At 48.9% G+C, this 27,264-nt stretch overlaps 1 protein-coding gene across 2 annotated transcripts; it reads right to left on the bottom strand.

Moving 5' to 3' along the window:
- On the bottom strand, positions 1-26,248 carry tg (thyroglobulin). Of its 2 annotated transcripts, none has more exons than XM_044117426.1 (49): positions 26,150-26,248; positions 25,451-25,553; positions 24,577-24,674; positions 23,955-24,107; positions 23,725-23,881; positions 23,305-23,411; positions 22,593-22,736; positions 22,159-22,344; positions 21,592-22,076; positions 20,983-21,364; positions 20,853-20,891; positions 20,507-20,740; positions 20,122-20,226; positions 19,703-19,777; positions 19,531-19,634; positions 18,614-18,725; positions 18,366-18,527; positions 18,083-18,274; positions 16,596-16,723; positions 16,372-16,519; positions 15,661-15,819; positions 15,441-15,584; positions 15,161-15,325; positions 14,989-15,093; positions 14,774-14,877; positions 14,596-14,701; positions 14,018-14,206; positions 13,777-13,947; positions 13,620-13,706; positions 13,485-13,550; positions 13,274-13,411; positions 12,217-12,393; positions 12,035-12,149; positions 11,240-11,319; positions 9,358-9,495; positions 9,212-9,277; positions 6,411-6,545; positions 6,152-6,334; positions 5,878-6,082; positions 5,704-5,791; positions 5,457-5,607; positions 5,166-5,350; positions 4,521-4,694; positions 4,313-4,447; positions 4,054-4,241; positions 3,361-3,465; positions 529-669; positions 280-458; positions 1-204 (listed from the first exon to the last, which is right to left on the bottom strand). In XM_044117426.1, the coding sequence occupies exons 1-49, from the start codon at positions 26,217-26,219 to the stop codon at positions 113-115; spliced, it is 7,155 nt and encodes a 2,384-aa protein (XP_043973361.1). In that variant the 5' UTR covers positions 26,220-26,248; the 3' UTR covers positions 1-112. The 2 variants fall into 2 exon arrangements, with proteins under 2 accessions (XP_043973361.1, XP_043973360.1); XM_044117425.1 differs by having other exon boundaries at positions 25,409-25,553.
- Between the last annotated feature and the right edge of the window lie 1,016 nt (positions 26,249-27,264).

Below are 27,264 nucleotides of genomic sequence, written 5' to 3' on the forward strand. Positions count from 1 at the left end.
TCAGTTTTAGATGCTTTTATTGATTATTGGGAACAAAATGATCAGCAGAAACTCATGAATCAAAGTGAATTATGGGAAATGTGGTGTGGGGGTTTCCATGTTGATGATGTCATCAGTTGTAGGCATCCTTGTTGGTCTGTGATTGGCTGGATGGTGCAGCCAATGGCAGCTCTGGGGTCTGGACAGGCTCCGCCCCCAAGTCACCTGGAGAGAGGATCAGAAAGCTAAAAGCAGAAGGAGAAATGATCTAAACCCTGCAGACGTTCCAGCAGAACCGACCTGTCTTACTGGTCAGTCTGGTTCCCAGTTCCTTCCAGAAGGAGCAGGCGTTCTGCCTCAGGCCCTGCTGACGCTGCAGGGCGGGGCTTAGCTCCAGGTAGGTGGGCGGGGTCTCAGCGGTGACCGGCTGCCAGCGGGGCAGAACTGACTCCGCCCACACGCGGGATGGGTTCGGGTTCCTGAAACAGAACCAGGAAGAGTCAGAGCGCCTGTGAGCTGCTGGCAGACCGATCCAGACGTGGTCCTGACCCGGTCCGAATGAAGCTGGAGGCGTAGGTCATCACAGCCAATGAGAGGCGCCGATCAGACGAGGTGAAACGCTGGGAGCTCATTGGCTGGAGAGGAATCCCAAACAGGAACTGAACGTCCAGAGGAACCGAAACATGGGCTCTGTGGAGAGGCAGCAGGAAAAGGTCCGGTTACACGACCCGCACACAGAACAGCTGTGATGTTCTGACCCGGTCCTCCCTGCAGTATCAGGCCATCAGTGGATAGGAACCTTTGTGCTGTATTGTGTTCGGGGCCGGAGCAGAATAAAGGAGAACCTGCTAAGATGGAGATGTTTCATCTTCTGTGTGGCCTCAAGACTTTATTAAACATACATATCGGAGAACAGAACATGTCACAAGTATAGACGACTAACCCGAAGAGAGAGAACAAGTGAGAACTGACGGCGCCAATAAAATAAGAACAACGTCATGAACCAGTTTCAAGTCGCCCCGCCAGAAAAGTTCACGTTCAGATCTGAAGACTGGACGAAATGGATAAAGCGTTTCGAGAGGTTTCGTATCGCGGCTGGTTTGGAGACGCAAGCGAATGAAAACCAAGTAAATACGCTGAAATACACCATGGAGGACGAGGCAGAAGATATACAGAAACGTGTCAGCAGATGCATCATCCTGTGGACTCGGTGCAGTTCTTCTCCAGAAACATGCTGATGCAGGATGGAGGCCAGAGGCTCCTGCATCACGGTCTCTCAGCGACACGGAGCAGAGGTACGCTCAGACTGAGAAACAGGCTCTCGCTTCAACATGGGCCTGAGAGAGGATGGCAGAGTTTCTGACTGGGAAGAGGTTGAAACCGATCATAAGCCGTTTGTCCCGCTGTTGGGGTCCAAGAGTCTAAACAAGCTTCCTCCTCACATATAGTAACTGCGAATGAGACTAATGAGATTTTCTTACAGTATTTCCCATGTGGCTGGCAAAAATATTGCTACAGCTGATGTTTTGTCCAGAGCTCCAATCCCCTACGAGTCAGGAGGACTGAGAGAAGAGGAGGTCAACTTGTATGTTGACTCAGTCGTTGCATGTTTACCTGGACGGAACCACGACTGAGGGAAATCCAAAGACATCAGGACAGTGACAGGATATTCAAACAGCTGAAAATGTTCTGTGTGGAAGGATGGCCAGATAAATACTCTATTGAGAAAGATTTCCAGCCTTATCTGCCATTTCTAGGTGAACTTACTGTTCAACATGGCCTACATCTTTATGGTAGCAGAATAATGATTCCAGCTTCTCTCAGAAAGGAAATTCTATCGATGCTGCAGGAGGGTCACTTAACTAAATAACTAAACGTAGAGAAAGGGCCAAAAACTCAGGTCTGAGCAGCGAGCTCATTAAGCTGTTGGAGACCTGTGACACTTGTTGCTGGGAGAGAACCAAACACAAAGAGCCACTACTGCCCACTGAACTCCCACAAAGACCATGGGTCATGGTGGGAGCTGATCTTGTCCACTTTAAAGACAAACAATATTTATTGATTGTGGATTATTTCTCCAGATGTTTTGAAGTTGCAAAACTTACTTCCACAACATCTAAGGGAGTGATTGAACACTGTAAGTCCATCTTTGCACGCCATGACATACCAGAGCGTCTCCGTTCTGATAATGGGACACAGTTTGCTTCGGATTCCTTCAGAAGATTTGCACAAGAATGGGGTTTCAGTCATGAAACAACCAGCCCAAATTTTCCTCAGAGCAACGGGGAGGCTGAGAGCTTTCAGGACTATCAAGACTCTCCTTAAAAAGGCAGAGGATCCGTATCTTGCTCTTATCGCCTACCGTTCTGCTCCATTAGCGAATGGATTCAGTCCGACTGAGCTTCTAATGGGAAGGAGGATAAGGACAACTGTTCCTGTTACTCAGTCGCAGCTAACGCCAAAGAATATTGATATGGAAAAGCTGAGGACTGCAGAAAACAACTATAGACAGAAACAAAGACAAAACTACAACCGGAGGCCCCGGGCCGCAACATGTCACTCCTACATGTGACATGTTGAGAAGGTGACAGATCTGCAAACCAGAGGAACAGTCTGGAGCAGGATCACCTCGATCCTACATCATTGAGACACCCAGAGGCATGATGAGAAGGAATAGCTACCACCTTTCACACACTCCTGGAGCAACTGAAACATCTGATGTTCCACCTGAAACGTCTGCTGTTCCAAACGAGACATTACCTGAAGAAAACCTTCAAGATTCTACACACACACCTGATCCAGATGAAGACCAGCAGGAGGTGAGCCATCAGACTCCACCACCTGAGAGTCGAGTTTCACTGAGAAGTAGGAGACACAAAGCCCATCTGGATGATTCTATTTGTTCATAGGAACTGACTGAGTTTCCTGCATGGGGCAGAAAATCCCCACATTCAGACAGAGGACTTGGGTAGTCCACCCCTTAGTAGCTAAAGTTAAATGTTATAGAGATTACTTTAATGTTCTGAGATTTACATATCGTAGTTCTAAGGCTGAACTGTGACTGGAAAGAGTTTTAAGTTTGTGCACTTTTAGTGTAAAATAGATAAACAGTAATGACAAGTTAAAGTTCTAGCACATAAGATACTGAGTGAATCCACAGGATGCATCTTTCTGGTGTGATTTAAGTTTATATCTCTACATGTTCTTATATAAACCCTCATAACATAACATGTAGTACCAGGTGGATAGGAACCTTTGTGCTGTATTGTGTTCGGGGCCGGAAAGAATAAAGGAGAACCTGCTAAGATGGAGATGTTTCATCTTCTGTGTGGCGTCAAGACTTTACTAAATATACGTATCGGAGAACAGAACACTCCCTACCGGTCCTGGGCGCTGGAGGCGGGCTGGTGGTACTGGAAGACGTTGGCGCCGCTGGCGGCCCAGTGGCGAGCCATCTGCACCGTGGGACAGATGATGAACAGATCTCTGCAGCCAGACAAACAGACTGATGGTTATTAGTCCAGCTGGCTGGTTCTGCCCTCAGAACCCGGATCAGCCCCCAGAACCCGGATCAGCTCCCAGAATCCGGATCAGCCCGGCTGAAGCTGCTTCCTCTGCAGGAACAGTTCTCTCTTCTCACCAGAACCGGGCGCCGCTAACTAAAAAGCTGCGCTAACCCAGAAGCACTATGTTCTGCTAATGCTAACAGGCTACACCATATATTAATCACAGGAAGCTAATGCTAAAGTGCTAATTTAAACCACGCCGATGTGTCAACCTTAACCCTAACCCTAACCCACAAAATGAGAGGAAACAGAACAGCTGCGTGAACTCTTCAAAATAAGAGCATGAAGATGAATGTTAAACTTCAACACACATGTTGAACTTTATTCAACAAAGTTTACTGAACAGAAACATTAAATGTGCTAAACAAGTACAGAATTATCAAAATGCTAAGCTAAAAATTAGCTCAATTATAGGCACTTTAGTGGAATACTCCCAACACTGACCTCTGACCTTTATTAACCTGACACTGTGAAACCTTGTTGGTATTTTGTTTGGCCTGATGGTCACCTGGTGGCGTTGTTGAGCGCTCTGGAGAACAGGTTGTAGCCAGCAGCTGACGGTTCGTGGTCCAGAGAGTAGAACCAGGCCGCCGCGTCCTTAAGCAGCTCGTTTCCCGAGGCTCCGCCCAGAGAACGACTCAGAGCCTCGTAGAACGCCGTCTTCCCGTCGGCTCGACCCTGCAGAGCCTCGAAGTCCTGAGGACAAAGTCATGATACCGCCGCTGAGTCATGAGACCATCTCTATAAAAACAGCAGTGACCTCTGACCTTTATCCTGCGCGCCCTGCTGATCAGGCCGTCGTGTTCTGATGTTCCCAGCATCAGGTCCACTCTGTGGAAGGACTCGGACTCGGACCTGCGGACCGGAGCCCAGGACTGGAACGGACCGCTGACCGCCAGCAGCTGCACCACAAACAGACGGGTCAGACATGGAGGAGCCAGAGCGGCAGAACCGCCCGGACCTCAGAACTCTGACCTTTGTCTGAGCCGCGTTCAGCTTGTGAACCGGAGTCGATCTGAGGCAAGCCACCATAGGGCCGTCATCAGAGAGGTCAGAGGTCACGCAGCCAAGCTCTCGAGCCAAATCCATGGCTTGACGTCTGCCGGCTGCAGCGGTTTGGACCAAAGATGGAGAGAAAACAGAACCGCCCTACAGGACGACAAACAGATAACAGAAGTTCAGCAGCCGTCTGGTTTCACTACAGATTAAAGCGACAGATCAGCAGTTTGTTGAGAAGTAGAAGAAAACCATGGGGTTCATTTTTCAAAGTCATATTTTCACATGTTATTCATTCAACTAATGTCACAGTTTCAAACTAAATATTTAATTTAGACATAAATATTTAGCTTTAGTTACAAACCAATAATGATTTAGCTAACTCTTCAGCTTGCTAATTAAATATTTAGAAAGAAAACTAAATGTTTAGTTTGGAGAAAATACTTTCCTCTATGAATATTTGTTTTAAAACCTTCTAAATAAATAACCAGGTGAAAATTTGACCTCTAAAAATGAACCCATTGTTTTTCTCCTGGAGCCTAAAAAACCCAAATTATTGCTGTTATTGTGGGCAGTAAATGTGCGAACGGCAGGAGGCCGTCGCTCTGTGATGCTGCTGCTCACCATCAGGATCATCCTGTGGAACGGCGGCGAAGAGGAGAGCAGAGTCAGGCTGCCGATGTCGGCGCCGCGCCGCTCCGCCCCCACCGTCACGCTCCCGCTGTCCCCGCCCACCAGGGAGATGTGGGCGTGGACCCAGCGCAGCGCCGCCTCCTGGTCCGACAGGCCGTAGTTACCATGGAGACCACCTGTAGTCACCATGGAGACGGCAGGATCAGACAGGTGTGTGTTTGGCTGCCGACCCGTATAGGCGTGTGTGTGTGTGTGTGTGTGTGTGTGTGTGTGTTTGTTCACCTGCAGTCAGGAATCCCAGCGCTGCCGTACGGTAGCTGGCCGTTACCACGACAATGTTCCCCAGAGCAGCGAGGGCGGAGCCGTCCAGCAGGTTCTGGTTCTGGTTGGTTGGAGGGTTGAAGAAGTAAACGAGGACCGGGACGCGCCCTCTCTGGTGGAGTAGAAGAAGAACATTTCCAGGAAATCATCCATGTTTCTCTATAGTGGCCTGGTTCTGGTCGGACCCGGTGGGACGTTCAGGACTCACCTGGGCAGCAGGTGTGAAGATGTTCAGATAGAGACAATCCTCACTGGAAGCCGAGTCTTCAGCGTCGCCGGGCTGAACGCAGCTGGGCCTGGGAGTGAAACGGATCGGAGGGTCACTGACGGTTCTGACCCAAAGTTCTGATGGTCCAGACAGGTCCTGGTTCTGATTGGCTACCTGGGCTTGGTGGCGTCCCAGGTTCCTGTCCAATCGGCCGGCTGCGCTGCCTCGAAACGGAGCGCTCCTATTGGTGGACGGGCGTACGGGACTCCGAGGAACTGGATCACCGTCTTCCTGTCTGAGCCGACCTCTGTTTCCATGGCAACGCCCTGCAGCGTCCCATGACCGGGAACGGAGACAGACACAGCCTGCGGCGAACGCGCTAAGGAAACGCTCGGGTCAGTGAGCCGCCCACGCTCTATTCTGCTCTGTGATTGGCTCATCAGCTCACCTGTCCTCAGGTAGACCTGGGGGGCGGGTTCTTTCACCACCAGGCGGCAGGAGGAGGCGGGGCTAAGGGAGTCTGGGGCGGAGCTTAGCCCGCAGGTTGTGGTGTCAGGGTACAGGATGCAGCGGACCGCTGACTCCGCCTCCCTGAGCGACACGGCGACACAAGACTCCGCCTCCTGGCAGGCTGACAGGAAACACGATTTCATTAACTTCACCTCCGACCTTTGCACCCCAACAGGATTTATATCGCCTGCGGTTACCATGGAGACACCAGTCCCTGGTCCTTTCCCGGTCAGTGTCGATGTCACGGCTCACGTGGATGACATCATACGTAGAGAGAGACGCGTCAATCAGGAGCGAAGCCTCTGAGAGGAGCTGCCAGTCGTCCATGGAGACTGAAACAGATTCAGGCTGTCAGGCTAAATCAGAATCAGAATTAGCAAAACAAAACTACCATGAAACTGAAACCAGCAGCGAAACGTTTGCTCCTCTCACACAGTCTGTAAACTGCCAGAAAATGTTATGTTGCAGCACGTTTTGTTATTGAGACATGGTGGGAGTCAACAAGACTGAATTGATCACCTTAGTGCTCGCTTCTAGCAAATAACATGTTGACAACGTGTTTTAGCATTAGCGCAGCTAACCTTCAAGTTAACTGTGCTAACCCTAAAGCGCTAATCAAAACATTGGAAGACTTTTTTTTTTCTCCCCACCAGGGTTTTTTTTTGTGGCTCTAGTGTCCCTTATATGACAGCAGGCTGACAGGAAAGGGGGGGGAAGACATACGGCAAATGTCGGCAAATGGGAATGGAGCCCACGACGGCCGCGTTGAGGACTCAAGGCCTCCAAATGTGGGTTGCGCTGTCCCCTATGCCACCACAGCACGCCCGAAACATTGGATGACTTAACACAGAAATGCAATGCGATCCATCAATCCATCCATCTTCTTCCGCTTATCCGGGGTCGGGTTGCGGGGGTAGCAGCTTCAGAAGGGAGGCCCAGACTTCCCTCTCCCCAGCCACTTCCACCAGCTCCTCCGGAGGAATCCCAAGGCGTTCCCAGGCCAGCCGAGAGACTGCATCGCTGACGGCAGACGCTGCGCCAATCCGCCTGTCGATCTCCCGCTCTCTTCTTCCCTCATTTGCGAACAAGATCCCAAGATACTTGGACTCCTCCACTTGGGGCAGGACACCCCCCCTGACACGGAGAAGGCACTCTACCCTTTTCCGGATCAAGACCATGGCCTCGGATTTGGAGGCACTGATCGCCATCCCCGCCGCTTCACACTCGGCTGCGAACCGCTCCAGTGAGAGCTGCAGATCATGTCCTGATGAAGCCAAAAGGACCACATCATCCGCAAAAAGCAGAGATGCAATCCTAAGGCCACCAAAACGGATCCCCTCAACCCCTTGGCTGGTCCAGAGATTCTGTCCATAAAAGTAATGAACAGAATCGGTGACAAAGGGCAGCCCTGCCGGAATCCAACTCTCACCGGAAAAGAGCCCGACTTACTGCCGGCAGTGTGGACCAGACTCTGACACCGGTCCTACAGGGACCTGACAGCCCGTATCAAGGAGCCCGGTACCCCATACTCCTGGAGAACCCCCCACAGGGCTCCCCGAGGGACACGGTCGAACGCCTTCTCCAAGTCCACAAAACACATGTAGACTGGTTGGGCGAACTCCCAGAACCCTCCAGGACCTGCTGAGGGTGTAGAGCTGGTCCAGTGTTCCACGACCAGAACCAGAACCAGAACCACACTGCTCTTCCTGAATCCGAGGTTCGACAATCCGACGGACCCTCCTCTCCAGAACCCCCGAATAGACCTTGCCACGGAGGCAAGGTCTATTCGGGGGAACTGTTCAAAAAGTTCCCCCTTTTTGAACAGGGGGACCACCACCCCAGTCTGCCAATCCAGGGGAACTGCCCCCGATGTCCATGCGATATTGCAGAGTCGCGTTAACCAACACAACCCTACAACATCCAGAGCCTTAAGGAACTCTGGGCGGATCTCATCCACCCCCGGGGCCCTGCCACCGAGGAGCTTTTTGACCACCTCAGCGACCTCGACCCCAGAGATTGGAGAGCCCAACCCAGAGTCCCCAGGCTCAGCTTCCAAAATAGAAGGCATGTTGGTGGGATTGAGGGTATCTTCGAAATATTCTGCCCGCTGACCTCAACTCGGTACATTGTGGGTCAGTGGGCAGAATATCATATCCGAAAAGGGTGGGTAACCTGAGCTGTCGTTCGGCCCGTAAGCACAAATGACAGTCAGGACCCGTCCCCCCGCCCGTAGGCAGAGGGAGGCTATCCTCTCGTTCACCGGGGTAAACCCCAACGTACAGGCGCCGAGATGGGGAGCAACAAGTATGCCCACTCCTGCCCGACGCCTCTCACCTTGGGCAACTCCAGAGTGGAAGTATGTCCAGCCCCTCTCAAGGAGACTGGTTCCAGAACCAGAGCCATGCGTCCAGGTGACACCGACTATTCCAAAGTTTCTGTTCATCATTGGGGTCTTCGGGCTGCACTTTGTCTGGTCCCTCACCTAGGACCTGTCTGCCTTGGGTGACCTTACCAGGGGCATGGAGCCCCAGACAGCAGAGCTCCCAGGATCATTGGGGCACTCAAACCCCTCCACCACGATAAAGTGGCAGCCCAAGGAGTGCTAACAGGGGGTGCTATGCTAAAATGTTATTTAACTCTAGCTTTAGCGCTACACTGCTAAATTTAATCATGGTGACACCCACCATGTTGAAGTTAGCACATTAGCTGGCATAGGCATTTAGCATTAGTAGAGCTAATGTTCATTAGCCCTTTGGTGTTAGCGCAGCTAGCTTTTTAGTTAGGAGTGCCCACCAGTGATTGAGACGATCTGGATTAACGGTTCTCCAGGATTTCTGAAGGATTTTTGGGCTCCAAAATGTAAAAAATGAGGTTGGATTGGATCACATGGCGAATATTTCTGTGGTGCCGGACCGTGGTCCGTGGTACAGGACCGTGGTCCGTGGTACGTGGTGCCGGACCTTGGTGCCGGACCGTGGTACCGGACGTAGAATCTCACCGTTGTTCCTTGGGTTCCTCAGGCTGAACGGAGGACACAGGGCTGGGGAAGACGTCCACTGATTGACTGAAAACACAAACATCCCATCATGACCTCGTCCTCCTGCAGGACATGTCTGAGCTAGCGTGTCTATGCGGGTTCGGTACCGGGTTTCTGGTACCAGCCGAACGGCTCCGGGGACGTCTCTGCTTCAGGAGGTGAACAGTCCTGAGTCCTCCAGGTGGAGGCGCCGTCTTCACTGCAGGTCAGAACGCCCAGGCTGATTAGAGGCAGACAGAGCAGGCCTGAAACACACACCATCATCATCATCACCATCATCATCACCTTCCTCATCATTATCACCATCATCATCATCACCTTCATCATCATCATCATCACCATCATCATCACCTTCATCATCATCATCACCATCATCATCACCTTCATCATCATCACCACCATCATCATCACCTTCATCACCATCATCTTCACCATCATCATCATCACCTTCATCATCATTATCACCATCATCATCACCTTCATCACCATCATCTTCACCATCACCATCATCATCATCACCTTCATCATCATTATCACCATCATCATCATCACCTTCATCATCATCATCACCATCATCATCACCTTCATCACCATCATCTTCACCATCATCACCATCATCATCATCACCACCATCATCATCATCGCCATCATCATCATCATTACCATCATCATCATCACCTTCATCATCATTACCTTCATCATCATCATCACCATCATCATCACCTTCATCATCATCATCACCATCATCATCACCTTCATCACCATCATCTTCACCATCATCATCATCACCTTCATCATCATTATCACCATCATCATCACCTTCATCACCATCATCATCATCATCACCATCATCATCATCACCTTCATCATCATCATCACCATCATCATCACCTTCATCACCATCATCTTCACCATCATCATCATCACCATCATCTTCACCATCATCACCATCACCATCATCATCACCTTCATCATCATCATCACCATCATCATCACCTTCATCACCATCATCTTCACCATCATCATCATCACCATCATCTTCACCATCATCACCATCATCATCATCACCACCATCATCATCACCATCATCATCACCATCATCATCACCTTCATCACCATCATCATCACCATCATCATCATCACCATCATCTTCACCATCATCATCATCATCATCATCTTCACCATCATCACCATCACCATCATCACCATCATCACCATCATCTTCACCATCATCATCATCATCATCACCACCATCATCATCACCATCATCTTCACCATCATCATCATCATCATCATCATCATCAACATCATCATCACCATCACCATCATCACCATCATCACCATCATCATCATCACCATCATCTTCACCATCATCATCATCACCACCATCATCATCACCATCATCATCACCATCATCACCACCATCATCATCATCACCATCATCTTCACCATCATCATCACCACCATCATCATCATCACCATCATCACCATCATCATCATCATTACCATCATCATCATCATTACCATCATCATCACCTTCATCATCTTCATCATCACCATCATCATCATCACCATCATCTTCACCATCATCATCACCATCATCATCACCTTCATCATCTTCATCATCACCATCATCATCATCACCATCATCTTCACCATCATCATCATCATCATCACCATCATCTTCACCATCATCATCACCATCATCACCTTCATCATCTTCATCATCACCATCATCATCATCATCATCACCATCATCTTCACCATCATCATCACCATCATCATCACCTTCATCATCTTCATCATCACCATCATCATCATCACCATCATCTTCACCATCATCATCAGAGGAAGGCCTGATTCTGCTCATCTCCTAATTTTGACCTTCATGTTGTCACGGTTTGGTCAAACTGATCGGTCGACACGCCGCTGCTCAGTTTAAAGTAAAACAAGATTGAAGTGCTTGGTCCCGACCTGACGCTGATTTACCTCTTGATTTGGTCTCACGGACAAACCCGAAACCACGGCAGCAGGGGTCCTCGTCGCAGCGGCGCTCGCACTCCCTGAACCTGGAAACACAAACGGCTCGAGATGAAAACATGGATGAAGGTTTGGAGGCAGAAACTGACAGACATTCTGGTTCTGACACTGTCTGTCTCTGGGTTTCATTTGTCCCCTTTGTGTCTCATTGTGGAATGAGAAACATTGCTAAGAGTGATGCGGCTATAATAACCCCTAATGAAGTCCAACAGGCTGTAGCGTACTTGTGTGAAGATAAGACAACAGGTTCTGATAGCTTTGCAGCAGAACATCTGATGTATGCTGGTCAGAAAGAGTCTGTGCTGCTTGCAACGTGTTTCTCTGGGTTCGTTTCCTGATTCCTTATTATCTGTTCAAAGCTTATTGTACTTCTCTCTACACATCTCCTTTGTGGTGTAAATTTAAAAAGCTAGCATGCAGAAGCTGAAGGAAGCAGGTCCAGATGTGCAGTGAGACATTTAGTAACATGTCAGAACATTCCAGATATTCAGGTTTATGTGTCGTTTCAGCTCCAGTCTGATTGTAAGAGTCTTTCTAACATTTTACTTTATTTTGTGTGTTGTTCTGTATTCTGTCTTTGTGGACCATGACTGTCTCACTTGGTCTCAGATCGTGTGAATGTGTTTTGCTGTGTCTCTTTATGTCTGAATTTGTCTCAGGTTGTCTCCTCATGTCCACCATGTTGTCCCGAATGTGCTGAGGTCAGACTGTCCCGACCCGTTGGAGTTCTGGTTCTGGTCTTACCCCTCAGGCAGCAGCTGGTTCTGTCCCAGCGTGACCCGGTTCCTCACAGAGTATGAGACCATCTTCTGGAAGGGAACTCGCTCATAAAAACTCTGGACCGGTCCGCTCAGATCCACTAAAACAGAACCAGAACTGTGACTGTGTCCTTCAATCAGACTCGGATCCCAGAGCCTCATCCTTACCCTTTTTGCTGAAAGTGTTGTTGGTCGCTCTGTCCAGCAGGGGGCGACAGGAGCGTTTTATCGGCTGGTCGTAGCCACCACAGACTCTGGTGTCCGGATACAAAGAGCAGCGGAAGAAACGGTCCGACTCAGCGTCTCTGAGGTCGGCGACAGAACACCGCTCCTCTTCATCACAACCTGAAACACAAAACCATCACGGCTACGGCGCGCTGCCTCCCGCTGGCGGGGCAGCGCACTGCGCCTGCCTGACCTAAAGACGGAGCTGCTCAGTAATCTGCTCGTTTAATGATTAAGGTTATCTTAGTGGTTTTATCTTTATGTTTCTGTGCAATTAAGACATTTCTGTGTAAAACTCTTAAAATCTGTCAAACCACACGGACCTGAATCATGCTTCAAGCTAACGCTACATGTTGCTGGATGGCAGGGAGGTTGAAACGCTCTCTACTTCACGTAGCTCAGACACGAAGGAAACAAACCTCTGCAGCTGGAGATAATTAGTTCAGGAAATCTCTCCAACTCACCCGTTTCATTTCACAGAGCATCTACACAGCCAGAGGGCTCACTCTGTCCTTTTTCTACATCGTCATTCAAGAGTAGCTAAAGCCCTAATATTCATACAGAAAAACTGTAAACTATTTATGGTGCTATCTTTATGCTTCGGTGTAAATGTTAACCTTTTTGTGAAAATTTGTTTAATTCTGGAATATTTTGCCTAAAACCGTCTCAGTGCTGCCCTCTTAGAGTTGACTGGTGGTACTGCAGTTGTATTTTACCATTGGTTACAGTGATAAAACCAGCTCACTGAAAGTCTAATAACACAAAAACTATGCTAATTTGTTGATGATTGCGTTTTTGAAAGTTGCTGATTTGGCAACAGCCCCACCCTCCGCTAACCCCGCCCACTTTGAAATTTTTTGGGGCTTGTTTGGGGGCGGGGCTAAGCTTTCACAGAGCTGTTAAGATTCAAAATCAAACATCCTGCAGTCGAAGTGAAACCTGAAATCAGTTCCCACAGAGGAGGGAAACCACACGCCTGTCCAAACAGAAAGCTGCATACGTGTGAGGCACCAGAGCAGGGCATTCTGGGAGCTGTAGTTGTTTTTGCTGAGCCAGAAGGACAGAACGGGCTGCTTCCTCTGCGGGTCCACCAGGACGTCGGCGCTGGACAGAGACTGGAACCTCAGCTGGACGGACGCTGCGGACAGAACCAGCGTCTTCATCACAACATTCATCAGGAAACTCATCGTCATCATCAGAGCGGATCAAACCGTTCAGAGGAGCCAGAACCTCTGCTGCACCGCAGGACGCCGATCCAGAACCACCCGCGGCTGCAGCTGAGACAACAGAACCTGGTGAGCCGAGCAGAACCAGAGCAAACGGGTCAGTCCAGGAGTGAGGCGTACCTGTGTTCAGGTAGACGGCCTGGAAGCTGATGATGGCGGCCTGGTAGTCCTTCCTGTTCCTGCTGTCGCTGGGCAGCGCGTCGTCAGCTGAACAGAACCAGAGCATTCAGTCTGGGTTTGGACCGGGCCGGTAAACCGAGCCGCATCGCTTTCTTACTGATGGTGAATTTTTCTCCGCCAAAGTCGAACTCGAAGCTGCGCTGCTGCTCGCTGTAGCTAAGCCCCGCCCCACAGATCCTATTGGCCGGTCCCTGGCCAATCACGTCCCAGTCCTCGTCCTCACACATCAGAACCGACGGCGCTCTCAGCCAGCCACACAGCAGGGAGCCTTCATGGGTCACACAGCAGGTCAGCATCCAGAAAGGCCCAGGTGAGGCTGGGTCTCCATGGCAACCCACCTCCATCCAGGACGTTCTGGTTGAGGATGAACCCGTGGCAGCAGGCGTCGCGGCTGCAGCCGTCCTGGCAGAACCGGCGCGCGTCGGACAGAGACGTGTTGCTGGAGGAGAACACCTGAGTCCTGAACACACCTGAGACCGCCTTCCTCATCCTCATCCTCACAAAACTCTGCTGCTGAAGCTCCGCCCCTGGAACAGAGGACACGCCCAGGTACACTCACACCTGGCCAACCAATGGAGGCCGTTTGGAAAGATAGTCACAACTTAATCATTTTTATTAATCAGCCTGAAAACAAAAAATAGTTTTACTGTTATTCAATCATTTATTAATTAATAATTTATTAATTAATTAATGTCAGTTTCAAAATCTATGTTCGCCAAGCTAACGTGAGGCTAACTTTTTAGCTAGAAACTAAATAGTTAAATAGCAAACTAACTGTTTAGCTCAGATGTGAATATTCAGTTTGCCAACTAAATATTTAGTTTGGAGCCAAGTTGTTGATAAAGCTCCTAAATATTTAGTTTCTATGCTAAATATTTAGTGGTTCTGGTTGTCATGGTAACTGTTAGCTGCTCACCGTTCTTCCTGAGGACGAGCAGATCTGAAGCTCCGCCCCTCACGCTCAGAGAGCAGCGCAGCTGGTGGAACCGCTCGGCCCGAGGATTACCCAGAAACCCGCTGGCCTGCAGACACAAACACAGCTGGAGCAACATCCGGGCTCTGAAGGGCTGACCTTTGACCCGAAGCCTGCTTACCTGCTGGGAGGCGCTGCAGACAGCGTTCAGAGAGCTGTACAGGTCACAGCGGGTCCGCCTGTCGAACAGCGCCACATGGTGGCAGGACGGCTCCGCTGCACATGCTGAGACGAACAGGACGTTCAGAACCAAACCAGAACCAAACCAGAACCAAACCAGAACCAAACCAGAAAATCACGAGAAAAAGCTGAGAGGCAAAGTACGTTTATGGTTACCATGGAGACATGCAGAGAGGTCAGAGGTCATGGTCCTCAGTACGTCCGTGTCTCCAGTCCCGACCATCAGGTCCGACCCGGGAACTGCCTGGAACCGGCTGAGAACTGAATGACAGAAATCGGGTCAGAACCTCTGAGCGCAGCGCTCTGATTGGCTGCCGGCCCGCCTCACCTGAGCACTCCTCATCCGTCAGACGCTCTTCTCTGCTCGTCCACTCAAGCTCCGCCCCCTCGCTGCTGACACACCTCCAGCCCCCAGACAGGAAGTCGGGCTGAGCCGGCAGGAAGTCGCCTCGCCGCGAACAGCGCAGGCCCCGCCTCTCGCAGTCCGTCTCACCTGAGAGGCAGACAGGCGAGGAAAGAAGTTAGTGACTCACCTGAGAACAGGTGAGCAACACCGCAGCGTCAATAAAACAGGAAGCGAGTTTTTAATTTTTCCTTCAGAGACTCACACTGATTGGCTGCTGAAGCGCCTGAAGGGGAGGAGCCTCTGGGACACCTGGTGCAGAAGCCCCGCCCTTCTAGCTCCTGATAGGTTCCCTGAGGGCAGAGCAGACACGCCCCCTGCTGGTAGAAGCTGCCGGCGGGACAAACGACTGGAAACGAAACAATGGAGCCGTGAGCCTGCGGCCGGACGGACGGAGGCCCGCAGGGACAAACCGCCTCGCTCACCGCAGCCTGCGCCGTCGCTGGACAGCCGGTAACCATGGGAACAGCCAAAGGCTGGCGACGCCACCGAAACCAGCTTGGGGTCAGAGGTCAGCATGGAGCGGAGATCACCCAGAATTCCCTGAACTCCTTCCAGAAGTCTGGATTCATTTAGGAATATTGCTGATGGAAAAAATCAAAACAGGATCAGTTAATCAATACATCAATAAATCCATTTCACATGACACACTGCAGCTGTCTTCAAAAAACATTCAACACTTTGGAATTATGAAAACAGATCTGCTGAACAGAAGCAACATTTCTAGGAAAAAGATTTGACATCTGTAATCCAGGGCATCTGTAAAAAACAAAAACGGAGCGACGTGAACACAACTCATGTCACCATTTTTAATACTCATCATGTGAACAAAATGGTTCACATGCGACTTTAACCCAATTTATTATTCAATGGAAGGTTTTTCTATTTTAGCAGAAGATTGAAGTTTTGCTCTTCTAAAGTTTACGTATTATAACTGCGATGAGTTTGGATTTTAATCTGTGTGCATTTATGGTGAGTTTCTGTTTCTGAACTGAATCTGTCAACCAAAAAACTGAGACGACATTTGAAGTTTTATTTAAAAATCTAGAAAGTTTCCACTGATATCTGCTCAGATCTGACGCAGAGCTTAGCGACATAGAAGCTGAAATTTTAGTCTCTGTTTAGGGAATACTCGCCCATGAGATGGAGGTGAGGGAGGTCAGAGGTCGTGAGGTCGGAGAGGTCAGCGGTCCAGCTCAGCGTGAGCCTCACCGAGTCGCCGGCGTCGCACCGCAGACCCACCGCCGAGGCGCCGCACAGCGCCACGGGCCGGCCCGACGGCAGCTGAGACAGTAAACGAGCTGGGTCAGAACCAGGTCAGAACCAACCGGGCCACCCAACTGCACAAGGTCCAGCTCACCTGAGTGGAGCAGAGCCCCCTGCTGGCCAGGAGGCTGAACAGCAGAGACGACAAACTGCTGACCTGAGAGCAAGAGACGGAGAGCGACCAGAACTGAGAGGAAGAGAAAGACTGGAAGGGCTGGGAGACTGAGACACACACACACACACACACACACACACACACACACACACACACACACAGAGAGAGAGAGAGAGAGAGAGAGAGAGAGACAAACACACACAGATTTCAGATTAAATCAAATTACACCAGATTATTCAGTAAATTTAAAATTTACTTTCACTAACTGACTGATTCACTGACTGATTCACTAACTGACTGATTCACTGACTGACTGATTCACTAACTGACTGATTCACTAACTGATTCACTAACTGATTCACTGACTGATTCACTAACTGACTGATTCACTAACTGATTCACTGACTGATTCACTAACTGACTGATTCACTAACTGACTGATTCACTGACTGACTGATTCACTGACTGACTGATTCACTAACTGACTGATTCACTGACTGATTCACTAACTGATTCACTGACTGATTCACTGACTGACTGATTCACTAACTGACTGATTCACTGACTGACTGATTCACTGACTGACTGATTCACTAACTGACTGATTCACTGACTGATTCACTGACTGATTCACTAACTGACTGATTCACTGACTGATTCACTGACTGATTCACTGACTGATTCACTAACTGACTGATTCACTGACTGATTCACTGACTGATTCACTAACTGACTGATTCACTGACTGATTCACTAACTGACTGATTCACTGACTGACTGATTCACTAACTGACTGATTCACTGACTGACTGATTCACTAACTGACTGATTCACTGACTGACTGATTCACTGACTGACTGATTCACTAACTGACTGATTCACTGACTGACTGATTCACTGACTGATTCACTGACTGATTCACTAACTGACTGATTCACTGACTGACTGATTCACTGACTGACTGATTCACTAACTGACTGATTCACTGACTGATTCACTGACTGATTCACTAACTGACTGATTCACTGACTGACTGATTCACTGACTGACTGATTCACTGACTGACTGATTCACTAACTGACTGATTCACTGACTGATTCACTAACTGACTGATTCACTGACTGACTGATTCACTGACTGACTGATTCACTAACTGACTGATTCACTGACTGACTGATTCACTGACTGACTGATTCACTAACTGACTGATTCACTGACTGACTGATTCACTGACTGACTGATTCACTAACTGACTGATTCACTGACTGATTCACTGACTGATTCACTGACTGACTGATTCACTAACTGACTGATTCACTGACTGATTCACTAACTGACTGATTCACTGACTGATTCACTGACTGATTCACTGACTGACTGATTCACTAACTGACTGATTCACTGACTGATTCACTAACTGACTGATTCACTGACTGATTCACTAACTGATTCACTGACTGACTCACTCTGACAGGCTCCACTTAAAGGTCTGTTTTCTTCTTCCCATTGGCGACTCTCAACGCCACACAGGAAGCTGCTAACAGGAAGTGAGTTCTGGTAACCATGGTGACAGACGAGGTCACAGCTCTGCCGGCCATCAGCTGCTGAACGGCACAGCAGTGCTCCATGGGTAATGTTGGGGGCGGGACAAAGAGGACCTGCACACAAAGAGCAACATTTGGACCAATCAGGAGCCGCAGCTGCAGTTCCATCTTCATCCAGCAGGGGGCGGGCTGGGCTCAGACTCACGGTCACATGATGGCGCGCGTCCCGTTTGTCGCGGCGATCGGGTCCCGGCCACTTCCTGTCCGTCCTCGGAAACACACCAACAGGAAGTGACATCACACTGCAGTGGGTCGAAGGAGCCGTCGGGACGACAGCGGAACCGCTGCAGCTCACACCAGCTGGGACCTGAAGGCAGCACCGAGTTTACAGAGCCACCCTGAACGCACCGCAGGCAGCACACTGCGCCTGTGTGTGTGTGTGTGTGTGTTTACAGGTCAGCTCTCCGGCGGCGCTCCGGGACGCCATCTGGAGCGTCTCTCCTGTCAGCGGGTTCACACACCAGCCTGCAGCGCCCCCTGTCTGCAGCACAGAGAAACGGCCATCCTGAAAACAGGAAAACAATTCAACCTTTATTAAAACAGGAGAGACGAACAAAACGATGCAAGGCAGCAAATACAGAAATGCAGATTATATTACAGTTTGGAGAAAAATCCAAATACAGTTCAGCTTTTGATTCCAGAGATCGGACAGCGGTTCATCTTCAGGTCAGTTTGTTTCTGCACTACGATTTTCTGGATTTCAGAAATTTGTCTTTATTTAATCAATCATTTGTTCTTCAAAATATTTTCAAGACGCTTCCACTGCTGATGTTCAGGCAGACAGAGAGAAATGTGGTCCGATTTTAAAAACTTAAATAAAATGTAACAAAACAATTGGAACTAGTAAAATGTGAAAAAATTATCAAATAACATACATATATAGTTTATTCAAAAAAATAAAATGTAAAAGATAATTAGAAAAGTATTTGAAAATAAAAATAAAAACACTTAAAAGAATATAAAAACAATCATTTAAAAAAACATGATTCACATTTTTAAAAAAATCACATTTGAAAAAATAAAATAAAACAATCTTTAGAAAATTATTAGAAAATATAAAATGTGAAGAAAAGCAATAATAGAAACGTATGAATGTGGGTCCAACTACACATTGTAACTCAAAACATAACTTTTGATTTTGCAGAGTTTAATATTTAAATGCATTTATTTTTTCACACTTTAATTTTTGAAGTCTTTTTTTTTTAAAAGCTCTAATATTTATTTGAAGGACAGCAAATGGCCCCTGGACCACAGGTTGGCCAACACTGACCCACAGTGAGCTCTGTGTGTGTGTGTGTGTGTGTTGTTACCTGCTCACACTGTGGGTGGTACAGCGAGGCGGTGGTGATGTCAGAGGCTTTCATCCAATCAGCGAGCAGAGAGTGAGCCTCCGCTCTCTGGCAGCGACTTCGACCTTCAGCAGGAAAAAGTTTTAACCAGGAAGAACCGACAGGAAGACGAACCGATCCGATACTTTCTTACAGCGTGGCAGACGGAGCGACCGGCGCAGAGACCTGGGGATGAACTCTCCTTCTTCATCCACACACCAGCACTGACCTGAACACACACACACACACACACACACACACATACAGAGACACACACACACACACACACACACACACACACGTTAACGACTCTGATTCCCAGATCTGACCTCTGGATGTGTGTGTGTGTGTGTGTGACCTCTGGATGTGTGTGTGTGTGTGTGTGACCTCTGGATGTGTGTGTGTGTGTGTGTGTGTGTGTGTGTGTGACCTCTGGATGTGTGTGTGTGTGACCTCTGGATGTGTGTGTGTGTGACCTCTGGATGTGTGTGTGTGTGTGTGTGTGTGTGTGTGTGTGTGACCTCTGGATGTGTGTGTGTGTGACCTCTGGATGTGTGTGTGCGTGTGTGTGACCTGTGCTGTGGTAACACTGCGTGAGCCTCCAGTTTCCGGCGGCGTCACACTGTGGAGTGAAGAGCTGGTAGGAGCGACGATGAGGAGGAAGCAGCATCAGAAGAGCTGAGGAAGAGCCGATGATGTCATCAGTGATGTCACTAATTCATATTCACTTCCGTTGTGTGTTTATTGTGTTAGTGATAAGTTATTCCTTCAGTTTTTATTTTATACTTTATTTTGGGGTTTTTCCTATAACACATTGTGGAACTTTTCTTTTCTTTATCTTGTTTTTTTGACAAACTGAATTAAACCAGAACATTTTTCTCCAAAGGAACTCAAAGTTTCTGCAGTTTAATCTGTGGATTCATGGAATATTTCAGGGTGAATTTTCTCTGCGACTCACAGGAGGAAGCAGCCAATCGCAGCGCAGATCTGGAGCCACTCAGCAACCTCTCCGACACCTTCAGCTCCTCTGATTGGCTGAGCCGCAGCTCCTCCTCTGATTGGCTCAGACTCAGACCTTTGGCCAATAGAAAGCCGTATCCCACAGGGAAGTGGGTGGAGTTAGAGAGGGAGACGAGGCTGTCCACTTCCTGTCTGAACGCTGTGACCTCAGCGAGAGCCTTGGAGCAGAGACCTGGAAGGTCAAAGGTGAAGGAGAGGTCACCAACATTCTGATGGAGCAGAAACTACAGGAAGTGAGGTGTGTTCAGACAGGAAGTGAGGTATTTCCAGGTTAAAAGTCTCACCTGCAGACGCCTGAAGCTTCAGCGTTTTATTCTCTGGACCTGAAACAACAGATTCATTCATTCATCTTCACTGATTCACTGAAGAAATGAATGAATTAAAGTTCCTTCATGGTAAATAAACATGTCTGACATGTGACAGCGCCCCCTGTTGGCCCTGCAGCCATCTTCCTCCCCTCGGCATCCACGCAGAAGCAACGATCTCCGACGCACTGAAGCGGCAGGAAGTCTCCGTCCTCTGAACACGCCGGAATGTGGATCTCGGCTCCGGCGGCCATGTTGGATTTCACCTTCATGGCCGCGGCTCTCGCCGTCTCGCAGCTGGTCGGACAGCGCGGCGGCCGGCCGGCGGTCCGGGACCCCGGCGCCTCCCGACCCTGCGGGTCGACGCACCAGCACTCTGCGTCCCGACACTGGACCGGCTGGTAGCCTCCGCTGGGCGAGCAGCGCGGGACGAAGAGGGACGAAGAGTCATCCTCTTCCTCAGAGCAGGACCTCAGAACTCCAGCCAGGACCTGAAACGGGACGGATAGTTACTCCTGAAGTCTGCTCAGTTTAAGGTTCTGAGGTTCTGACCCAACTGCCCAACATATCGCTCCGCCTGGCGTTTACTGTTGAGGAAAGGAGGGAATCGCCATGGCAACCAGTGATCAGCACGCTTTGGGTCAGAGCTGATGTATTGGACTCATTGTGGTCAGAACTCTTTGGTGTCTTTGGGTTTTAACAGGTTCTGATGTCAGACCTGCTGCAGTGACCCAGAGGGGGCGCCACTGAGACCCATCAGTGTTTGCCTCAGGGCGGACAGGAAGGCGGGATCTTCCAGGGCCCGGCTCACGGACCGGACCAGGTCCCGGTTCTCCTGCAGGCTCTGAGCGGACAGCTGGTCCAAACCCACGGCTCCTCGAGGTCCCAGCACGCCGGTGTAGTTAAAGGCCGCCACATTCTGCAGGAACTTTCCTCCAAACAGGTTCTCCTGGAGGCGCTGGGCTGGGGAGCGGGTCAGCGCCTCCAGAGCTCCGCCCACCGAGGGGAAGAGACCCTGCAGAACTTCGACCAGCCGGGGCAGGAAGGAGGTCGGGTCCGAATACCCCAGAACCCGGAGAGGACGCAGGAGGGACACACAGGAAGCTGCTGAACCAGAAGACGCCCGAGGGGGACGGACCGGACCCGAGAACAGCCTGGACAGAGCCAGACGGCGCCGGGCGGGGCAGTCGGCTGGACCAGAACCTGGAGGCGGAGTTAGAGGAGAATCAGTTCTGCGTTTGGACCGAGAGCAGCAGCCGACCAAACCGACGCAGCTCATTCTCACCACAGACCAGGTCGTCTCCGGGCCGCCGCGGCCCAGTAAGCTGCCTCCCAGTGGGGTCCACGCACCAGCACAGCGCCCCCTGCTGGCACTGCTTCGCACTGAACCGGCCGCCAGCTTCACAGGACGGGACGAAGACGCTGGACGAGTCCAGGGCCGCCCGGCGCTCCTCCTCACAGGGAGTCGGACCTGGTGGGACGCAGGACAGACCTGAGACCTGCTGGAACTGGGTCAAACTGGTTCTAATTGGCTCAAACTGGTTGAAACAGTTCAAAGCCAGTAACAAACTGGTTGAAACTGTTTTACAAACTGTTCAAACCAGTCAAATTGATCTAAATGGGTTAGAACCAGCTGGTTCAGACCAGTTCACATTTAAAACTGGATCCAGTCTTTAAGTCCAGCACAAAGTTCATGAGGATATTTTGAAGTCTGTTTACATCTGAAGTGTCCGGTGAGGGCGAGACGAACTCCCAGCATTCTCCTCTGCAGGACTCTGTAGATGTTGGTCTGAGCGAAAGAGTGAGGCGAGCGGAGCCCGGAGAACGCCGAGTCGTACACCTCAGACATGAGCAGCTCCACACCTGGACAGGAAGTCACACCTGCATCGTTAAACTTTTGGTCAACCTGGAGAAACGTCCTGCTGCCGTCAGCGAAGCCCGGAAACAATCTGGTTTCCTGAAACCTGCTGAATCATCAAACCGGGTCCCGGTTGGTTCCAGCCGTCTGAACCCCTCAGACCCGCTGAGACGAACAGAAACTCCTGGGGAAACAGCGTCACTGTCCAGAGTTCAGGCTGAGCTTCACGCTCAATACTTAGCTTGCTGACCAAATATTGAAAATGGAAGGAGCTACATGAGGGGTCACCAATCTCGGTCCTGGAGGGCCGATTGCATCCAACACGTTTTATTCTCTCCCTGGTGGCACCAACAACCTTTTCAGCAGGTCAATGTTCTTCTTAGGCCTTCTAACGAGCCATCGTCTGATTCAGGTGCGTTAAACCAAGGCCGGCCCTCCAGGACCGAGTTTGGGGCCCCCTGAGCTACATGGTTGAACCCGGGTCCAGTTCTGCTGACTCCACCTGGAAAGTGGACAGGAATCCGGTCAAAGTGTCTAGGACCAGAACCAGAACCAGAACCCAGGTCGGCTCACCTGTCCCCTGCAGCTCCCTGCCGCGGCCGTCTGAGCAGAAGCAGTACGAGGAGACGAGCGGGAAAAACTTCCTGAAATTCCTGAAGGTGTCGAAAGCTTCTGGAGAGCTGGAGCAAAAAGCAGAAGATCGAACTCTGCAGACACTCAGGTGAAGACGGACAGGTAGGCAGAGAACCGGAAACGGCTCTAACAGCAGCACTGCAACAAGCTTTCACTCTAGCAAAAGGAAAAAGTATCATCCAAGAAAAGAGTAAAAATGTATTTGATAAAAAGTCGACTAACTGATCAAATGATCCGTTACCATTTAATACTTAAAAAATACGTCATCAGATGAACCGAAATACAAAGTTAAGTGGAAAGTTGAGGTGAGGGCGTCCTCCAGGTGTGAGGTGTGAGGACGTCCTCCGGGTGAGCCGTTACCTGCTGAAGGCCAGCAGCAGGTCCAGCTCCGTTCTGTCGGTGGTGTTGATGAATTTACACTGAACAGGCAGGAAGCTGCCGTCTGCGGCGCACTGAGGAGGCGAGGCAGCCGAGGAGTGAAGCAGGCGCCTGGACCTCACCTCACAGCTGCTGGGACCTAAAGGTCAAAGGTCACAGTGAGTCAGGGCGCGGGCCGCAGCAGGATGAAGGGTTCTGTTGTGGATACTCACAGCGGCGCGGCCTGCCAGCCTGTCTGGTGCCGTACAGCTCCGCGCCGTCCCGGTCCACGCACCAACAGCGCCCCCTGGAGTCGCACTGCACCGGCTCAAACAGACCAGAGGGGGCGCACTTCAGCAGCGACTGCAGCTGGCAGGGGGTCGGACCTGGAACCGGACAGCTTCAGAATCTTCCTCCAGAAAGTCAAACTAAACGGCTAAGCATCGAGTCATCAGGTCTGAGGAAGGGAGCAGCGCTTTCTCAGATTTAGCTACTGTCCTGTTGCCATAGTAACAAAACCAAACCTGCTCAGTCTTATGACGCTTTTTATGAAATTCACAAAACTGAAGCCAGTTGTTTGTTTACGGATTATTATTGTTTTGATACTTGGGGGGCCTGTCTGGGATCGAACTCGCAACCGTTGATACCTTAAACAGACTTGAACCTTTTAAAGGCTTCGATCAGCTGTTGAGTCGATGCTTCATTTCATTTAGACTCTGTCTGCGTTTATGTTTAAACATTTCAACCGAAGCTCAGATTCATTCTGCCTCTTTAACCACGACTTTCCAGTTTCCTGAAGTGAATAAAAATGCAACAACAAACATTATAATTGTCATTTTGTGGGTTTTTGCTCACAGTGAGGAATGGAGTTGTTGGTTCGAGTCCCGGTGACCTCCTGACCTTCGGAGTCAACACACCAACACTCCTGACTCCGCCCACCGCACTGCACAGACCTGGAGGGAGGAAAGCTCAGACCGTAAAAACCAAACAGAAACTGGATGAAAGTCATTAAATATCTCAGCAGAATAAAAACTCAAATCTGTTCTTTAAATATGCAGAGGTTCTGCTTGGTGACGCCTGTAAATTTACCAGCAACAATTTGGGTCATTTAGCCTGGAATAAGAGAAAAAAAGGTTCATTTTCAGTCTAATTTTCACCGTGTTATTTAATTTATGGACGTGACGATTTCTAACTCAATATTCAGTTAGCTAGCTAAATACTTAGCTCCAAACTAATTTTTTAAGCTTGAAATATACTGAATATGTAAATATGAAGGTAGGAAGCTAAATATTTACCTGATTAAACATTAATGACCAAGCTAAATGTTGAGTGCAGAAATGTATAATTTAACTTGATAGCTAAACATTTAGGCAAGAGCTAAATGTTGAGTTAGCAAGCTAAATGTCTAGGTAAGAGGTAAATATTTAGTTCAACACAAAAATATTGAACTAAATATTTAGTTTGAAAGTGGAAATTTTTACTCTATGCTATTTTGTCAGGAAGCTAACTATTGAACGTACAAGCTAAACATTTAGCTTGAAGCTACATATCTAGTTTGCTAACTCAATATTTAATCATTTAAAATTAGGTGACATTTATAAATGAATGAGAAACATGGTGGAAATATGGGTGAACATTAAATCTGTTAACTTTAGACTTTTTTAAAATGTCATCTCATATATTTCACCCAGAGAAGCGTTGAGAGATGAAGACGTTGCGCTGCCGATACCTGAAGCTGCCGTCCTCCAAACAGTGAGGAACCGCTTCCTGTTTGGTTCCCACGGCAACGCTCCGGAGTATCTCACATGGGCTCAGCGCCTCCAGCTGGTACTCTGACAGCGAAAAGCACCGACATGCTGGATCCACTCATCTTACTGAACCCGAGCAGATAAACCAGAACCTTCGGCTGAAAACACCGTTTTGCTCCAAACAAGCTCATTGGTACGGAGCTAAATTAGGGCCATGAAGTTTGGTCAAAAGGAAAAAAAAATAAAACAAAAAAAGATGTGAAACTGAAACATAAAAAAAAAATTAAAATAAAGATTTAAAAGTGGAAAAAAAAGGATGTTAAACTGAAAAAAATTTCAAAACTACTTTTCAGATTTGCAGTTTTATTTTTTCAGTTTCTTTTTCTTGTTGATTTGAACAAACTTTAAGGCTCGGATGTAGCTTCATACAATGACAGTCAATATTCCAGCCAACCAGAAGCTGAGGAAGCCGGTTTCTCTCTGAAATGTTTGGATGAAAACTGGAGTGAGGATAAATATGTTGCTGCTGACCAGATAAAAAAAAATGATGGAAATTCAACTCATTTTTATAGATTAAAAAACTGTAATTTATCTCAAACACGACCATTCAACTGATTTCTTTCTTTGCAAACAGACCAACCTGATGAACCGAATCATCAGAACCAGACAGGAGTACTTACCTGAAGCCCTCCCGTCCAGCAGGGCGGCGCTGCAGAGCAGGATCCACACCGTACAGAGCAGCCCGGCCATCGTCTCTGTGTGCTTCACCACAGATCTGCTGCTTATAAACCCGAACACCTGCTGAGTCACCGAGCCAACAGGACGTCTTCATCCCTCCTCCTCCTCACCTGGCCGCTCAGGTGAGGGCCAGGTGGCTCCTTGGCCACGACTGAGGGGGCGGGGTGACAGGCTGAGCAGAGCTCTGATTGGATGAGAGCCTCTCTGGAGCTCCTACAGTTCAGGTTCACAGGCTGATCAAGAGTCTGAGTCAGCAGGTTTACGGAGATTCGGGGTCACGAAGAAAACAGGATCATTCATTTAGAAACATTTCAGACCCGATTCTTTACTGCAGGGTTTCCAACAGCAGAGATCTGAGGTCCTCATAACTTTCAGTCATTAAATAAACATAATTAACTATAAAATACTAAACTGTTGCATCAGAAGCAGCTGCAGTTCAAAGTTCACAGCTCAGACACAGAAACTGGGAAAGTTAAAGGAGACTGGATGTTTTTTTATATCTCGACATTTCAGGCATTCCATAGAAGCAGCAGCCTCAAAATATTTTACTTTTCTACACCATGAGGACCAACTGCACCTTATGGGGCCCAAAGCTCGAGCCCTATAAGTTTTTAACACAAGTTTCAGAGAAAATAGGAAGATTTCTGAGTTAAAAGCTCCCGTCCATCAGTTCTCTGCAGATAAATCTGTAAATGTAACCATCAAAAGCCAAATAACAAACTCATGTGGTGTTTTAAAACTCAAAATGCTCATTTCACTTCACGCTGACCCAGAAGAAGAGCAGTTGCACAGTAATGTCCGACTATGAGCTCTCATTCATTTTGCAACAGTTTCTGTTGGATAATAAATTAAGGACAGATCAAATCTGAAGAGCCGACTCTTTCTAGTGATCCGAGCCCAAAGAGCCGGTTCTGTAAGGAGAGCTGCCGACAGGCGGTCAGTCCCAGGAAACCTGACCTGCACACAGAGGCCCCACCTGCAGGAAGACAAATGGAAACTGAGCTTAGAGTTTTTGATTCGCAGACGAAACATTGGCTAAAACCAAAACAAAGACGGA

The sequence above is a fragment of the Gambusia affinis genome, linkage group LG05 (assembly GCF_019740435.1).
Source record: "Gambusia affinis linkage group LG05, SWU_Gaff_1.0, whole genome shotgun sequence".
Taxonomy (NCBI): domain Eukaryota; kingdom Metazoa; phylum Chordata; class Actinopteri; order Cyprinodontiformes; family Poeciliidae; genus Gambusia; species Gambusia affinis.

What these genes read in the sequence shown, in the direction of transcription:
- tg (XM_044117425.1), bottom strand. Translation starts at nt 26,219, where the DNA reads ATGGCCGGGCTGCTCTGTACGGTGTGGATCCTGCTCTGCAGCGCCGCC. An exon ending in GGGGGCTCTGCTCCACTCAG is followed by an intron (nt 16,520 to 16,595) that starts GTGAGCTGGACC and finishes TTACTGTCTCAG; the next exon opens with CTGCCGTCGGGCCGGCCCGT. An exon ending in GAGGAACCCAAGGAACAACG is followed by an intron (nt 6,546 to 9,211) that starts GTGAGATTCTAC and finishes AATCTGTTTCAG; the next exon opens with TCTCCATGGACGACTGGCAG.